Raw genomic sequence first — 19169 nt, 5'->3', positions numbered from 1 at the left:
AGCGAAGACTCTACTTCACCAGCAAAGACTCCACTTCACCAGCGAACGCTCCACTTCACCAGCGAATGCTCCACTTCACCAGCGAAGACTCCACTTCACCAGCGAACGCTCCACTTCACCAGCGAACGCTCCACTTCACCAGCGAACGCTCCACTTCACCAGCGAAGACTCCACTTCACCAGCGAACGCTCCACTTCACGAGCGAATGCTCCACTTCACCAGCGAATGCTCCACTTCACGAGCGAACGCTCCACTTCACCAGCGAATGCTCTACTTCCCGAGGCCCTGAAGAGCTGCTACACAGAGCACAGCGGTTGCACAGTCCATGGTAATGACGAGGTGGCTACTACCCCAGGGCAGTGGTGTAGTAACGACATCATCAGTGGGCGTAGTAACTACATCATCAGTGGTGTATTAACGACATCATCAGTAGAGTAGTTACGACATCATCAGTGGCGTAGTAATGACATCATCAGTGGCGTAGTAATGACATCATCAGTGGCGTAGTTACGAAATCATCAGTGGCGTAGTAATGACATCATCAGTGGCATAGTTACGACATCATCAGTGGGCGTAGTAACAACATCACTAGTGGCGTAGTAATGACATCATTAGTGGGCGAAGCAAGCACATCATCAGTGGTGTAGTAATGACATCATCAGCGGCGTAGTAATGACATCATCAGTGGCGTAGTAATGGCATCATCAGTGACGTAGTAATGACATAATTAGTGGAGTAGTAACGCCATCATTGTGGCGTAGTAACATCATCAGTGGCATAAAAACGACATCATCAGTAACGTAGGAACGACATCATCAGTGGGTGTAGTAACTACATCATCAGTGGTGTAGTTATGACATCAATGGTGTAGTAGATACATGATCAGTAGCGTTGTAATGACATCATCAGTGGCATAGTAGCTACATTATCAGTGGCGTAGTAACGACATCATTAGTGGCGTAGTAATGACATCATCAGTGGCGTAGTAACGACATCATCAGTGGCGTAGCAATGACATGATCAGTGGTGTAGTAACTACATGGTCAGTGGTGTCGTAAGTACATTATCAGTCGCGTAGTAATGACATCATCAGTGGCGTAGTAACGTTATCAGTGACGTAGTAACGACATCATCGGTAGCTCAGGGGGTACTGTGGCCTATCGGTCGGGGGGGGGGGGGGGACCCAATATTTGAGTTTGTCTCTTTGCACAGCGGTTGTCAAGGGGGCCCCCCAACTCGTAACTTTGGCCACGGGGGGGGGGGGGGGGGGGGCAAGGCACTCCCTGCCCCCATGCTCGTTATGCCACTCCTCCGGGGTCCTTTCACGGCCCTTCCTCACACGGCTGCTCTCCTCCCCACCCCCTCCCAGCCGGGGTGGGGACGTTGGAGCCCCCCAGTTGAGCATGATGGAGCCCCCAGCTGGGGACGATGGAGCCCCCCAGCCGGGGTGGGGACGTTGGAGCCCCCCAGTTGAGTATGATGGAGCCCCCCAGCTGAGAACGATGGAGCCCCCCAACTGGGGAATGATGGAGCCCCCCCCCCATCTGCATGGCGTGACGGGGTGGGGGGCACACCGGCTCCTCTCTACACTTGGATGACGAACTCGGGGTTGTTGTAGGAGAATCCGACAAACTCGCTCTGGTCGAGGTTCATGATGAAGAGCCTGTCCACCGGCGTGAGCTCCACCGGGTCCTTGGTGAACGCCCGGTCGAAGTTGCTCGTGTCCCACTTGTCTTTCTGCAAGCCGGGGGGGACGGGGGGGGGTGCAGGGGGATAGGACAGGGCGGGAGGCGGGGTTGGAGATGGGGCACAGCGAGAATGCGGCCATTTTGTGTTTCAGCATAGACCCCCCCCCCTTCCCTAATCATTGTAGTCGTCATCGTCGTCGTAATCGTCATTGTAGTCATAATTGTAGTCATCGGCATCGTAGTCATCATCGTAATCATCATCATCATCGTTGTCATCATCGTAGATATCGAATTCATCATCATCATCGTTGTCATCATCGTAATTGTCATCATCGTCATCATCAACTTAGTTATCATCATAATCATCATCGTAGTCATCATCTTTGTCATCATCGTCGTTATCATCATCGACTCTCACCGTAACTACTCCCGGTTTGCCACACCTCTGATTAGCACGGCTTGGCCACATGCGGCTCAAAAGAGAAGCTCAACATGTACGTTCGTACGAGTACGCAAGGCGCTCTGGAAAGTCAGACCGAAGCCTTCGTCTGTCTCAAACTACTTCAATGGCTCATCTCGAAATAAAATTGTGCATTTTCTTCCCAGTGGCGAAGAGACGGCTGTCTCCCATAGCCGGCTATGCAGGACTGCGCGGGTTCCATCCCGGACCCTGGCGATGCCTGTTGTTGTACATTTGGAGGTCCGAGTGTTCTCTCTCTCTGTCTGTCCTCGTGGCGGTCGTAGCGTTGATTTTTCTGCCGGGTACTTCCGGTTTCGCCCTCCCTCACCCACATTTAGAAACAACAACGCGCGTAATTAGATTAATTTGGCCTCAGCTCTAAACTCCCATGCTGTGACCGATGAGCTATTGTCAAGCGTGGCAAAAGTCGCCTCTGTACAACGGTAGGGGACCGTATAGAGAAATGATCAAATGTACCCGTTGAGATGATTGTGAACTTGTGGCCGAAGGGTTCTGTTTAGATACTTAATTAAATACACACGTTGAGATGATTGGGAACAGGTGGCCGAATGGAACTATATTGATACTTAATTAAATATACACGTTGAGATGATTGTGAACAGGTGGCTGAAGGGTTGTGTCTAGATACTTAATTAAACACACGTTGAGATGATTGGGAACACGTGACAAAGGGTTCTGTATTCATACTTAATTAAATACATACAAGTTGAGATGATTGGGAACACGTGGCAAAGGGTTCTGTATTCATACTTAATTAAATACACACACACACACGTTGAGATGATTGGGAACACGTGGCAAAGGGTTCTGTATTCATACTTAATTAAATACACACGCACACGTTGAGATGATTGGGAGCAGGTGGCCAATGTTTCTGTATAGATAATTAAATACACACGTTGAGATGATTGTAAACAGGTGGCCGAATGGTTCTGTATTGATACTTCATTAAATACACACACACACGTTACGATGATTGGCCGTAGGGGAGCTATAATGCTCCCTCTATCCACAGTTGTCCAATATTGGCACTAGCGTTCTTTTAGTACAGGGACTCCTCTATTTAGGAACGAGTTCCAGAGGTCTGTTCGTAAGTCGATTTGTTCGTAATTTCAAATTTACTCCAGTCCATTCCAAACATGTTGTATGGAGTGTACACTAAACACAGGTTGTACAATCTCCTGCAGATGTAGATGCCACTGGTTCTTCACATTCCGCAGATGTAGATGCCACTGATTCTTCACGTTCTGCAGATGCCACTGGTTCTTCACGTTCTGTAGATGTAGATGCCACTGCTTCTTCACGTTCTGCAGATGTAGATGCCACCACCGCCATCTTTTGAACGGCGGTTGATCTTAGGACTCTCGGTCCGAACAGGCAACTGGACATACGAACAGGTTTGTTCGTATCTCTGAAAGTTCGTAAGTCGAATTATCGTAAGTAGAGGAGTCCCTGTAGTAGTGATAATAACGAATTATTTATCCAGGAGAGCCATGCTGAGTCGTATGACTCTATTTTCAGTAGGGGTCCTGCCACCGCCAAAACATTTCGGTTTCTATTCGTAAGATGTTTTCAACCCAATTAAGGATTTATTTAATGTTTTTTTTTTCCACGCGGGCACCAGAGAGTCGTCACAACCCGGGACCAGCGCGTGACCACAGTTACACCAATCAAGGGCGATCTGTGTTTATTATTGTTGTTGTTATACCACGTGGGGCAGAACATCGGTGCGCCCGGAGAACATCCATGGCCTGACCGAGGGGGAACCACTGGGTCCCCCCAGGACAGATGGGAACAAGAGATGGCGATGAGACCACACTTTGCTGCATCGACTTCTCCAGGGTATTATGGCCCCTCCTTGATGCCCACCCACGTGTAGAAGGAGTTCCACAACAACTTCTGTGCGCGAGTGTGGTGATCCACGAACCCCTCGCTGCTACTGCTGCCTCCACTGGAGGCAGCAGCCACGTGTGATAGCGTAGCCACCACCGCCGCCACCACCGCCACCATCGCCACCGTCGCCACCACCGCCACCACCGCTGCCACCACTGCCACCACCATTGCTACCGCCGCCACCACCGCCACCACCACCGTAACCACCACCGACACCACCACCACCACCGCCACCATCCGTTACCACCACCGTTACCACCACTGCCACCATCGCCACCACCACCGTAACCACCACCGCCACCACCGTTACCACCACTGCCACCGCCGCCACCACCGCCACCACCACTGCCACCACCGCCACCACCACCGTAACCACCACCGCCACCACCGTTACCACCACTGCCACCGTCGCCACCACCACCACCACCGCCACCACCACCGCCGCCACCACTTCCTCCCTGCCACCACCGGCATCACCATCGCCACCACCGCCACCACTGCCACCACCACAACTTCCACCCTGCCACCACCGTCACCCACCACCACCACCACCCGCCACCACCACCACCCCCACGACCGCCACCAGGATGGACTGGGTTGGTGTTTGTGTCTTCTTTGACGTTTAGCGATGAGAGGGGTAGCCAGAGATCAGTCTGGAGGAGCCTGGACAATGCATTTAAAGAGACGGGGCAGTCATATAGCTCTGTGTGAGTCTATGGGTCTCTCTGTGAGTCTATGGGTCTCTGTGTGGGTCTATGGGTCTATGTGTGAGTCTATGGGTCTCTGTGTGGGTCTATGAGTCTCTGTGTGGGTCTATGGGTCTCTGTGTGAGTCTATGGGTCTCTGTGTGAGTCTGTGGGTCTCTGTGTGAGTCTATGGGTCTCTGTGTGGGTCTATGGGTCTCTGTGTGAGTCTATGGGTCACTGTGTGAGTCTAAGGGTCTCTGTGTGAGTCTATAGGTCTCTGTGTGAGTCTATGGGTCTCTGTGTGAGTCTATGGGTCTATGTGTGAGTCTATGGGTCTCTGTGTAAGTCTATGGGTCTCTGTGTAAGTCTATGGGTCTCTGTGTGAGTCTATGGGTCTATGTGTGAGTCTATGGGTCTCTGTGTGGGTCTATGGGTCTATGTGTGAGTCTATGGGTCTCTGTGTGAGTCTATGGGTATATGTGTGAGTCTATGAGTCTCTGTGTGAGTCTATGGGTCTCTGTGTGAGTCTATGAGTCTCTGTGTGAGTCTATGGGTCTCTGTGTGAGTCTATGGGTCTATGTGTGAGTCTATGGGTCTCTGTGTGAGTCGAAGGGTCTCTGTGTGAGTCTATAGGTCTCTGTGTGAGTCTATGGGTCTCTGTGTAAGTCTATGCGTCTCTGTGTGAGTCTATGGGTCTATGTGTGAGTCTATGGGTCTCTGTGTAAGTCTATGAGTCTCTGTGTGAGTCTATGGGTCTCTGTGTGAGTCAATAGGGGAGAGAGAGAGAGTCCAGTTGGTCATTGGCAGAGAAGAGGGAGGAAGCTCTTGAACTTGGACTTGGAACGGGGGCGGGGGGCATGGAGCCGACAGCACGGACGGGGAGGGGAATGGGAGGGGGGGATTGGGAGGGGGAGAATGGGAGGGGGGATGGGAGTGGGGGGGAATGGGAGTGGGGGAATTGGAGGGGGGATGGGAGGAGGGGAATGTGAGGGGGGAGGGAGAAATGTGAGGGGGGTGGGGAATGTGAGGGGGGTGGGGGGGGGGAGCACGGGGGGACATCTCCAGCCGGCCCAGAGGGACCACCATGTTCTTTCGTGATGGATAGATGCCGGACAGAGCCTGAACGAGACGCCCTTTCATAACCTATTTGGGGACAATTCGAGTTACATGCGTGCGCGTGTGTGCGCACGTATGCGTGTGTGTGCGCACGTATGTGTGTGCGCACGTATGCGTGTGTGTAGCGGTTAGCGCGCTGCGCTACGAACTTGGCGACACGGGTTTGATTCCCGCTCACGGCCAACACCAGTGACGATTATCTGAAACCGACCTTCCCTAGGTCGACTCAGCCTCAAATGAGTACCTGGTGTGATGTGTAAACATCGCCGCTAGGGAGACAAAGGCGGCCGGGCGTGGTGCTGGCCACCCACCCCCTCGTGTGCCGTGCCGGCCTTGATAGGTGCTCGCTAACAGCACTTGCCCCTACAGTCTGTCAAGGCAATACGGGGGATCTTTGTATTTATCTTTGTGCTCCGTACGTGTGTGAATAGATTCAATATCCCTCTCTTGCTAGAAACAATGATGCATGGTGTCAATCGGCCATTCTCGAAGATCGGAATTAAACTGTAATGCCCGTATTCTTAGGTTTTTTTTCGGTATCGTCACGTAGGTAAAAACATTAAAAAGTAAAATAAAATAAAAATCACGACGTTTCGGAGGCAACACAAGCTTCCGTCTTCAGGTGGTACTGTCACAGCCACGACAGCTGTATCAAGTAAATGAGAGATTGCAGGAGCTACCACTGCGTTTATATAATGGTTGGAAAAGGTGGTGGGTGGTAATGCCCGTTTTAATGATGAGTTTGTGTTGGGGTCAGATCGTGTAATTACAAACGTGTGTCGTTAAACCCACCACCACCTGCCAATCAGCAGAGCTTTGTGACGAAAACAAAACCTGGCCAATCCCGTGAGGAGTACTGCAACACACATCGGATGTGTGTTGGAGAGTAAAACCCACTTCGATGATTGGTGTTTTACCCTTCTATCTGGCAACAAAACTGACACCTTGTTTTTACAAGGAGTCATGTTTGCATTGACCACAATACGTGCAGTCATAATGCAAAAAAAAACATAACTCTGATAATGTATGCACTGTCCTTGAAGTTGATTGGTCCACACCCTAGACAGCTTTCCTTAGAGCCTAGTCCAGGGGTCGGCAACCTACGGCTCCGGAGCCGCATGCGGCTCTTTACGGGCTGCTTCTTGACGATATGTACGTATGTACATAGATGCATTGCGGCTCTTGAAATACTGAATTTTGTACCGAATTGGAAAGAAATGGCTCTTCTTGTTATTTTGGTTGCCGACCCCTGGCCTAGTCTCACATGGGTTGGACCAGATGACGCCAAAAGGCGCACAACTCAAAGACAATAAACCATTAGAGCATGAGAGCTCGGGGTAAGCATTTACACCATTGGAACCTCATTTGCCAATAAAAAATATAATTGTTTTTTTACCCTTCTATCTGGCAACAAAACTGACACCTTTTTTACAAGGAGTCATGTTTACATAGACCACAATACCTGCAGTCATAATGCAAAAAAAAACATAACTCTGATAATGTATGCACTGTCCTTTAAGTTGATTGGTCCACACCCGAGACAGCTTTCCTTAGAGCCTCGTCTCACATGGGTTGGACCAGATGAGTTTTGTTACCAGATAGAAGGGTAAAAAACCAATTATCATATTTTTACTGGCAAATGAGGTTCCAATGGGGTGAAACCCACGTCATTTACAATTCTAGGGCTGTGAAATCTGGCCGGTTTAACACGCAGCAGGAGGCTGCGGGTCACGTAAGGGGCCGTCCATAAATGACGTCACTCGATTTTAGACGATTTTTGACCCCCCCCCCCTCGTCACACGGCGTCACAAAAAGTCAGACCTCCCCCCCCCCTCAAATATGATTAATTAAGTAGAACCTGTTGTCTATATTTATTTAAAGTTGCGCATTTTGATGTGACGTCACATTTCTCAAACCCCCACCCCCCTCGTCACACATCGTCACAAATGTCTGACCGCCCCCCTTCCCCGTTAGGTGCGTGACGTCATTTATGGACGGCCCCTAAACAAAATTACTTGACCGGTACAGCAACACAGCGGTTTGCGTGTTGGAGAGTAAAACCCACAACAACAACATTTCGAATCGGGTGGTGGCCGGGAGTGACGACACATTCTATATTTGTCTCCCGCGTGCCCCAACGTGTTCAACTGACTCCTATCGGGGGGCTATAGTTCGTGATGGGCAGCTCGCTTCTGACAAAGAAGCCGATACGCTCAGTTGGCCTGACCCTGGCAAAATGGAATACAAATCGGGCAGAGACAGAACGGTCGATTTGATAGCTTCTGACCCATCGTCCGAACGACGCGATGGCTGCTGCCGGGGAGAGCAACGCTTTGTCTCTTGCACGATCATTTACGGAGCTTCTAACCGTAAGTTTGGGGGGGGGGGCCCGGTCAATAGAGAGTGCGTTTGACAGGCGCGGGGTTGTGGGGGGGGGGCATCTATTTCAGATGGGTTCACCAACTGAAGAAAAATGAGAATCGTTTACGCACACCGAAATTTACCGCCACTCAGCTACATTGAACGTAAGCGCACTCGTCCGTCACCCAAACTTGACCGTGCTATTTCCTCGAGCCAAATGCAGTCGTGGGGGATGGATGGCGGGGCGAGGAGGGGCCTGCCGTGGAAATTATTTTAAGTTTCGTTACCTGCGTTGTGCACCTTCGCGTATTCGTTACTCATATCTCTCTGCTCCAGGAATGTTGAGACTATTTTTATTTTATTTTTTGTTTTATCAGGTAAGGTACCCCGCTGAGCTGTATTAGCTCATTTTGTTGTTGTTGCAGAGGTGACCTGGCTTATCCCAAACGAAGTGGGCTTATCATCATCATCATCACGTGGGATTTTAAAGCAGCCCTAATACTCTGAATGGGTGACGTTGATTCTAAATGGAGAGAGAGAGAGAGACTGCAAACTCCAAATATACAGCAGCAGCCGTTAGGGTCGGGATCAAACCCACGACCTCCTGTACACCAGGCGAGGTAATTAACATCTGCTAGTCACCGTGATGATGATGATGATGAGAGAGACACACACAAACTCCAAATATACAGCAGCAGGCGTCAAGGGTTGGGATCAAACCCACGACCTCCTGTACACAAGACGAGGTAGTTAATATCTCCTAGCCACCGTGATGATGATGAGAAAGAGAGACACGCAAACTCCAAATATACAGCAGCAGGCATCAGGGTCGGGGTCGAACCCACGACTTCCTGCACACCAGGCGATGTAGTTAACATCTCATAGCCACCGTGATGATGATGGGAGACAGAGACACCGCAAACTCCAAATATACAGCAGGCGTCAGGGTCGGGGTCGAACCCACGACTTCCTATATAGATGTTCAAACTCCAAATAAGAAACCTTTTGCAATGAATCAAGTTACTGCATTAACCAAACACGGCACTTGTGGTGAACATGCAAACAAACATGGCTCTGATAATCGATGGCATTGTCTTTGAAACTAATTGGCCGTCACCAAAGAAAGCAGACTTCTTCATGGCCTAGTCTCACCACCAGTGTCAGACCAGAGAACAGCGCCAAGAGGCGAACGGTACAAGGACAATGCCACTATCAGAGCATTTATAGCTCGGGGTGAGCAGCTACATCACACTATTACTATTAGTTACACTAATAGTAATAGCAGACGACTAGTGCCATTATTCACACGCCTATTAACAAAAAAATGGCCGTCAGAACACGTGAGGCCGCGGGAGCTGCGCTCTTCTAATTCATCGTCTCGATTGCAAACTCACTTCTCCAGAACTGCTTTTTGTCTTTAGTTCGTTGGCTAAATAGCGTGCGAAAGAAGTTTAACATACATAGTAGTGGAGTATGTAGTAGTGTAGTGTATAGGGTATTGTATATAGTAGTGTACTGTGTAGTGTATAGTCGTTTCTATGTATGTTAAACTTCTTTCGCACGCTGTTTAGCCAACGAACTAAGACCATGTCACCTGAGGACGGCTGCTTGCGTTGTGGCCGAAACGTCGTGAGAATTATTTTATTATGTTTTATTTTTATTATTTTATTACTTCCCTTCTACGTGACTTTACCGAAAGAACCAAGAAGATGAATCCCTGCAGTCACGAAAGCTTTAAATCGAAATTCTTGGTTCTTTCGGTAAAGTCACGTCGAAGGGAAATAATAAAATAATATACATATAAAAAGGATCACGACGTGTCGACTGCAACACAAGCAATCATCATCAGGTGTGAAATCCACAGCAAGAAAATTTGATGATGATTGCTTGTGTTGCAGTCGTAACGTCGTGAGAATTTTTATTGTTTTATATTATTTTATTATTTCCCTTCTACGTGACTTTAACGAAAGAACCAATAATATGAATCCCTGCAGTCACGAAAGCTTTAAATCAAAATTAATGCGAATGTTGGTTTCTTGGCCGAATAAGACATACTTCACACGAGGTAATGGGCATTTGTCAAGAGGGGAACTCGTATTGAGACACGGAGAGACGTGGAACGACACTAAGAGACATTGAGAGGCATTTAGAGACACTGAGTGGCATTCAAAAACGCTGAAACGCATTCAGAGACACTGATTGACATTCAGACTCACTGAGTGACATTGAGAGATGCGGAGAAACGTGGAGAGACACTGCCAGACATTCAGAGACACTGAGATACATTGAGCAATATTGAGAGACATGGACATACACGGCGATACAATCAGAGACACTGTGGTTAATTAAGAGCCACCGTTAGACGTGGAGAGACACTGAAAGACGTTGAGATACACTGCTAGACATTCAGAGACACTGCGGTGAGATAAAGAGACATTCATCATAGACACACCGAGAGAGATGGGGGAAGAGATATTAATGAACGTTGAGCAATGCCGAGACACCCGATCAAACAAAATGACACTGAAGAAACAGCATGAGGAAGGTGTGGACTCGAGAGGACATGGCTAAGAAAAGCGAGCGAAGCTTGGCCACGGACGCGTCATGGCTGGCAGGAACGACAGCCGACGGCCGGGGACAAATGATGGGGCGGCACGCCGAGGGACTGAAACGTGTTAGGAAGCGACGTCCCGCCCGGGAGGCAGAGCGGTGAAATCGGCTCGCGTGCACAAGAGCCGCCGCTCGACGCGTCTCTACGGCGCGAGAAGTGGCGGCGTCGTCTGGCAGTCGGATTGACCGTGGGGGTCGCTGGTGGTTACGTCGACATCGTCGCCATCGTCATCATCGTCCTTGCCATCAAACTTAATTTGGAGCTTTCGTGACTGCAGGAATTATTCTTTGGTTCTTTCGGTAAAGTCATGATTTCTTGTGTTGCAATCGAAACGTCGTATGCTAGTATTTAATTTAATTTATTATTTTATCTTTATACGTGACTTTACCGAAAGAACCAAAGAATAAGTCCTTGCCATCGTCGTCGTTATCGTCATCATTGCCGTTCGTTATCATTATCATCGTTGTTGACATCGTCGTTGACATCGTCGTCGTCATCGTCGTCGTTACCGTCGTCATCGTCACCATCGTTGTAACCGTCATCGTAATCATCATCATGGTCGCCATCGCCATTGTTGTCACCGTCATCATCGTCATGACGCAAGGTCACGTGTCGTGACGTTATCGGGTTGGATGGGCGTGGCGTGTGACGTCGTCGCAAGTGGGGAAACAAAAGTCTTACAATTATATGCTGCCTCTGTTTTTATTTCCGATTGCTTTTTGTTTTTTCCCCCAATCCTTTGGCCATTTTTTCTCCTTGAGGGTACGTCCATAACAGCGAGACATTACACTGAAATTTTATTCAGATTGGACCATCGGCTTTGGGATAGCCACTGAACAGCGTTTGGCTGGCCATCGAATGGCTTTTGGCTGGCCACTGGACAGCTTTGGGTTAACTATCGAACGGCTTTAGGCTAATTCTAGATTTGAAGCTTTCGTGACTGCAAGGATTCATATTTTTAAGTTTTTTCGGTAAAGTCACGTAGGTAAAAAATTTAAAATTAATAAAAGTAAAATTAAATTAAAATAAAAATCACGACGTTTCGGAGGCAACACAAGCTTCCGTCTTCAGGTGGAACCGTCACAGCACGATAGCTGTATCAAGTGAGAGGAGGCTTTAGGCTAGCCATCGAACGGCTTTGCGCTGGTCAGCGGATGGCTTTTCGCTCGCCATCGAATGGCTTCTGGCTCGGCCATCGGACAAAGACGGTGATCGCCGCATTGCGCCACACTTTCGGATGCACTTTGGCGGCCGTCTGGAACGCTCTTCCTATCAGATATTAGGAAGCCACTGGAGCTACGCACTTTTACATCATCGTCTAGATCAGGGGTGGGGAACATTTTTTCAGCCAAGGGCCATTTGGATATTTACAACATCATTCGCAGGCCATACAAAATTATCACCTTAAAAATTAGCCTGTTATATTTGGTCAAACATTTAATTAACTCGCCCCTAATGTGATGGGCTGGAACTGCTTCTCTTTGGCGAGGCGTGTGATGTTAGCTGGTATTGATGATGTTGCTACTCGCAACTGCTTTTCCAGGTTTGCTCCTAGATTGATTGAATTTCGAGTCCCGCCTGTGGTTGCCTTGGCAGGGCCACACCAAATGATTTTGCAGGCCTCGTACGGCCCGCGGGCCGGACGTTCCCCAGCCCTGATCTAGATTGACAAACTCATCTCTTTAAAACTGCCTTTTGTGTTAAGTTTGTTGACCTTCTCCCCGCACCTCCCATTAGCCCGGTTGGCTACGTACGGTGCGAAAGAAGTCCCACGTACAAACTGTGCCTACATTTGTTGCATCATACAGCTGCGCTTCTTGCAGATGCGCTCCTTGCGGCCGTCTGGAACGCTCTTCCTTCCGATATTAGTAAGCTGCTAGAGCTACGTCACTTTTAAATCATCATCTAGATTGCACTGCTTGTTGTTCTTCTTGGTTCTTTCGGTAAAGTCACGTAGAAGGGAAATAATAAAATAATAAAATAATAAAAATAATACAAATAATTCTCACGACGTTTCGGCCACAACGCAAGCAGCCGTCCTCAGGTGGAGAACAGGTCCGTCAGGTCCGTCTGTCAAGTAGACAGACGGACCTGTTCTCCACCTGAGGACGGCTGCTTGCGTTGTGGCCGAAACGTCGTGAGAATGATTTTATTATTTTTTATTATTTTATTACTTCTCTTCTACGTGACTTTACCGAAAGAACCAAGAATATGAATCCCTGCAGTCACGAAAGAAGCTTTAAATCGAAACTGCACGGTTGGCAACGTACGGTGCAAAAGAAGCTCAGCATACATACGTGCATCTGTATTTTGACCCGCCCTGACTGGACATTTGTGAAGAAGAGCTTTGTAGCTCATCGGATTCCTCTTTCAGTATCGACACATATTTTGATTCAGAGACTGAGCTAGTAGGCAAGTGTAGAAAATCAACGGTTAACTTTCCACACACGATGGGGGCGTTACCGATGTAATACCCTACCAGGTATTGCTGAAGAATTTTAATATATTATCTTGTTAATGTTTTTACAAATATATGTACGTATGCAAATATGACTCCCAACGTGAATGGTTTACGTCAGCATGCTAAGATAAGCATACAAAGAAAGGCATTTAGTTTTTAGCCACGTCCAATTACAAATATGGCAAATAATAGTATTGCTGAACACAGCGTGAAGGTTTAATGACAGTCCTAGGAATATTTTAACCAACAGTAATTGGGGCAAATAGCAACAAAGAAAATGACAATTCATTGAATAGCACGATCAGGTGGGGAGGGGGTGTGGGGTTGGTGGTTGGTGGGGGGTTATAGTAGGGTGGTTGGTGGGGGGTTGTAGGTGGTGGGGGGGTTTGGCGGGGGGGTTGGTGGTGGGGGCGGTGGTGGGGGGTGTTGGTGGTGGGGGGGGGGGGTTTCGGGGCGGTTGGTGGTGGTGGGGGGTTGGTGGTAGGGGGGGTTGGTGGGGGGGTTGGTGGGTGGGGTTGGTGGTGGCAAGGGTTGGTGGGGGTGTTGGTGGTGGGGGGGTTGGTGGGGGGGGGGGTTGGTTGGTGGTGGGGGGTTGGTGGGGGGGTTGGTGGGGGGGTTGGTGGGTGGGGTTGGTGGTGGGGGGGGGGGTTGGTGGGGGGGGGGTTGGTGGTGGTGGGGGGGTTGGTGGTGGTGGGGGTGTTGGTGGTGGTGGAAGGGATGGTGGGCAGATGGCTATCAAAACCAATATAAGAACCATCTCGCGATCGTCATTAACATTCGTTTAGTTTTTATTTCCGTGCATAAAACACCTTGCAGGCATTACAGAGAGAGAGAGGGAGACCGGCCGGCAATACACCAACTCACTTGAGCGTTCATCACATCGTCTCGTGAATAAGAAGAATAAGAAGAAGAATAATCAGACGAAGAAGCGGCAAATCGTTACCGACAGCCTCCCCGCTCATCATGCAACAGCGCAGGGGGAGAAACTCGACGCGATAGAGAGAGGAGAGAAAGAGAGAGAAGAGATGGGGGGGGGGGGAGAGATGGGGGGCTGATCGTTAAGCGGCGAGCGTGGCGATCGTCTCCCGGGGGGGGGGGCGCGCGGGCAAACGGTGGCTGCCCGAGGTGGCGGTCGCGAAACAACGGAGGAAGTTGACCAGATTGCCTCTACCACCGTCCGCCCGCCTGCCCGCCCGCCCGCCCACCACCACCACCACCAAATTGTTTTTGTTGTTGTTGACATCGCTAAAAAAAGTTTGAAAACTTTTTTTTGGTAACTTTTATATCGGAAATATAACGAGGTGGGAAACTGAAACGAGGCGGCGGGCAGCTGGGGAGGGTGGGGGGGGGGTTCGATGCGACGCAGAGAGAGAGCGAGCGAATCAACCCCGTGGGTGGTAGTGGTGGGTGGGTGGTGGTAGTGGTGGGTGGGTGGTGGTAGTGGTGGGTGGGTGGGTGGGGGGAGGCATGGTCAGGATTAGCGAAGGATTATGAGGAGGCGCCGGTTGCAATTAACCGCTTGGACGAGATCACTGAGAGCGTTCACGCGAGCATCTCGGTGCGTGCACACGCGCGCACACACACGCACACACACGCACGCACACACACACACGCGCGCATACACACAAACACGCACACACACGCACACACACACACGCACACACACACACGCGCGCATACACACACGCACGCACACGCACACACACGCGCACACACATACGCACACACACACGTACACACACACGTACACACACACACACGAACGCACGCACACACACAAACACACACACAGGCACGCACACAAACACACACACACGTACACACACACACACGAACGTACGCACACACACGCACACACACAAACACACACGCACACACACACAAACACGCACGCACACACACGCACACACACACACACGCACACACACACACGCACACACGCGCGCACACACGTACACACACACGCACGTACGCACACACACGCACGCACGTACGCACACAAACACACACGCACACAAACACACGCACGTACGCACACACACGCACGCACGTACGCACACATACGCACACACGCACGTACACACACGTACACACACACGCACACACACACGCACGCACACACACGTACGCGCGCGTGCCACTTCTCCCGGCCGCTTAAAAATGCCGACAAATTGTCAACCGGTCACGAAAAATAAAAAAAACTTGTGTGCGGTGAAAACCACAAAAAAGAAAACCCTCATGGTTCGCATGCGGCAATCACTTTTAAACATACACGACGAGATGTATTTAATATATATATTTTAGTATATTTCTTTTCTTTAAATCTCCCTCCTCCGCTCATTCCACCACGAGAATTCCTCCCCCCTCACCACCCCCCCCCCCCCACGTGACTTTACCAAAATAACCAAAGTGTATGGTCGAAAAATATTTCGCCAAAACGATTCGTCTCATCGGTGAAGTCTCGACTACACCGAGACCCCCATCATACCCCCCCCCCACTCTCTCTCTCTTCCTCGCCGATCCGTCAAAATATATAGAGAATGATGTGTTTGCGTGTGGTGTCTATAATTCACGGATAAGAAAAGTCTTTAACGGAAGCCACAACAGTCGAGGGGGTCGGAGAGATGGGAAGGGGGGGGGGGGTAAACGTGTCTCCTCTCGTAGAGGCCTTGCGTCAACCATAGCCGGCGCCTGCCCCGGTTCAAACCGAGGAATGTTTGGCCACTACGTTGGCACGACGTTGGCACGACGGCTTCCTCCCTCTGTCTGTCTGGAGCAGCGCGTGCCGGACAGAGGTGACGCAAGGACGTGGGCAAACGACTCGCTATGCCCTAAGGGTAGGGTTGCCACCACCGCCACCACCACCATCACCACCACCATCACCGCCACCATCACCGCCACCACCAACATAACCACCGCCACCACCATCACCACCACCACCATCACCGCCATCATCACCATCACCGCCACCACCGCCGCCACCACCACCACCACCACCACCGCCATCATCACCACCATCACCACCACCACCGCCACTATCACCATCACCACTACCATCACCACCACCATCACCAACATCGCCACCACTACCATAACCACCACCACCATCACCGCCACCATCATCACCATCACCACCACCGCCACCATCATCACCACCACCACCATCACCACCACCATCACCACCACCATCACCAACATCACCACAACCACCACCATCACCACCACCATCACCGCCACCACCACCGCCACCACCACCACCAATGCCGCCACCACCACCGCTGCCGCCACCGAGGTTAAAGATGAACCACATCACGTGGACAAGAATGAACGACGTCTCGCGGCACTGGCAGGCAGGGGGTAGAGTTACTCGTCTAATGCGTTGTCTCGAGCCAAAGGGTCAACGCCATGTCATGCCCAAATTAGTTATTGATGATGCATCGGAGTGCCTCTCCTCTTACAGCCCAGCAGAAGCCGCTCGTTTACATTTCCTCTTTGAATATGGGGGGGGGGGGGAGTCCACCCACAGGACAGGCGCTTCCGACTCCTCCACAAAGCGGTCCTAGTTTTATCGACCCCCAGAGGAAGGTTATGATGGGCTGAGCGAACCCCCGCAACGACCCGGAGTTGAACTCAGAACCTGCCCCCGGTGGGGACATCGCCACGAAATGTCCCCGCGGCCCTCCGATTGAGCGCGGTTGCCTAACGTACGGCGCGAAAGAAATCTCAACGCGCGTGACCAAATACCAGAAGCCGCCATCCGCCACTAAGTGACGGTGACGTCACCACGGCGCCTGTGCCAGGCTGGGTGCACTTTGAGGCTACCACGTGAAGTGTCTAAGGCTCGCTGACAGGAGGTCACGGGACAGACCCAGCAGGTGCCATGGGGTCGACTGACTGAGATGACCGGTAGATGCACCACCAGCTGTACCCCCTACTGTGCCAGGCTAGGTGCATGAGGAGGTCACGGGACAGACCCTGCAGGTGCCATGGGGTCGGCTGACTGAGATGACCGGTAGATGCAGCACCAGATGTACCCCCTACTGTACCAGGCTAGGTGCATGAGGAGGTCACGGGACAGACCCTGCAGGTGCCATGGGGTCGGCTGACTGAGATGACCGGTAGATGCACCACCAGCTGTACCCCCTACTGTACCAGGCTAGGTGCAGGAAGAGGTCACGGGACAGACCCTGCAGGTGCCATGGGGTCGACTGACTGAGATGACCGATAGATCCACCACCTGCTGTACCCCTACTGTGCCAGGCTAGGTGCAGGAGGAGGTCACGGGACAGACCCAGCAGGTGCCATGGGGTCGACTGACTGAGATGACCGATAGATGCACCACCAGCTGTACCCCCTACTGTACCAGGCTAGGTGCATGAGGAGGTCACGGGACAGACCCAGCAGGTGCCATGGGGTCGACTGACTGAGATGACCGGTAGATGCACCACCAGCTGTACCCCCTACTGTGCCAGCCTAGGTGCATGAGGAGGTCACGGGACAGACCCAGCAGGTGCCATGGGGTCGACTGACTGAGATGACCACTGGTAGATGCACCACCATCTGTACCCCCTACTGTACCAACTCGCTGCGTTTTATCTGCCAGGCGCTCCGCTCGATGTTGCGAGCATCACTCCTCTGCCCTTCCGTTGTTGCTGGAGGGCGACTGCCTCCCAACTGCCCAGCAGCAGCAGCGGCAGCATCCTTCACGAGCCTCCTCCACACACACACACGCCTCGACAGACACAGGTGGCAACCCTAACCAAGTCTACGTTGAGGTCTCGTCACAGACCCCCCCCCCACCCACCATGCAAGCTTTTGGCACAGAGCGATCAGCGCAAAATCCTCCGCACCACAATCAGTGGCCTCAAAAAGGGTCTTTGACGTCGCAAAGATCAAATATATTTACAGCAAACGCGTGGATTCTCTGCAGCGATGTTTTTGATGTCTTCCCCGATCGCGACTCTACATGCAAAAAAAAATCGTTTGCTTTGTCACGGTGCAATGGAAAAAATACTATTTTTTTAAATAAATACTACTGCCGTCGTATGTAAGATGTGTAGGGGCCTCACATATATATAATATATACTCAAATACGAACAGAAAAGGTCTCCAAACACTTAATAATGCGGTGATTGTTTTGATTATTCTAGCAGCAAGCTCGTAAATACAAGTGGCGAATAAGCGCTAAAAGGTCGACGCGAATTTGATCGCAAGCCGAGGACACAAACGTGCCAAAATAAACGGTTCGGAACGAGTCGCGTTTTGCGTAAAACTTTTTTTCGTGAGTTTGTTTTTGCTGTTGTTTTCACGACCACCGAACTACACTTGCTCATGCATATTCATCATTAATTATTATTGTGGACAAAACAAACGAACTAACAAAAAAACAAACCCAAGAACCGTAATGGACCGACGATCGTTGCGAAGACGTCTGAACTCTTCTTTAAACTCCCACAATTGTGTCTCACAGGGTCACGTGTACGTGTGACGATGACATTAATCCAACGCGTTTACCATCGTTCTACCTGCATTTTTTGTCACTAATGTTCAGTTTTTTTTTAATCCATCTCCCAACGCGTTCGATTCTTCCAATTTGAAAAAGTAGAGAAGGACATTTTTTTAAAACACCGCCATGGGCCATCGAAAGGAAATAAAGTTACTTAAAAACCGACGAAAAAAAGAAATCTACCACGAAAAGAAAACACACACATACACAGAGAGACGTGCACCGATTGTTATCTCAGGAATTCGTAAAAGCCCGGGGTCGGTCAGGTGAGTTAAGAAAGAGAGTTGGGAGTTATTATAAAGAGTGCCGGCTGGACATCATAAAACGCGTTATCAAACTCCCCTCACCCTACACAAAGTTACTTGT

General features: G+C 50.4%; 1 protein-coding gene across 1 annotated transcript in view; it reads right to left on the bottom strand.

Moving 5' to 3' along the window:
• Positions 1–1298: 1298 nt before the first annotated feature.
• LOC133358823 (protein kinase C beta type-like) overlaps positions 1299–19169 on the bottom strand; it is a gene marked incomplete at its 5' end in the record, with an annotated part of 110754 nt that continues 92883 nt past the window's right edge. Inside the window, 1 exon segment of the mRNA XM_061577271.1 lies at positions 1299–1737. Coding sequence (XP_061433255.1) covers positions 1585–1737 — 153 coding nt within the window.

The sequence above is a fragment of the Lethenteron reissneri genome, chromosome 63, assembly GCF_015708825.2.
Source record: "Lethenteron reissneri isolate LAM-NWPU_2019-01 chromosome 63, ASM1570882v1, whole genome shotgun sequence".
Lineage (NCBI taxonomy): Eukaryota > Metazoa > Chordata > Hyperoartia > Petromyzontiformes > Petromyzontidae > Lethenteron > Lethenteron reissneri.
This window is presented reverse-complemented; position numbering and strand designations above follow the sequence as displayed.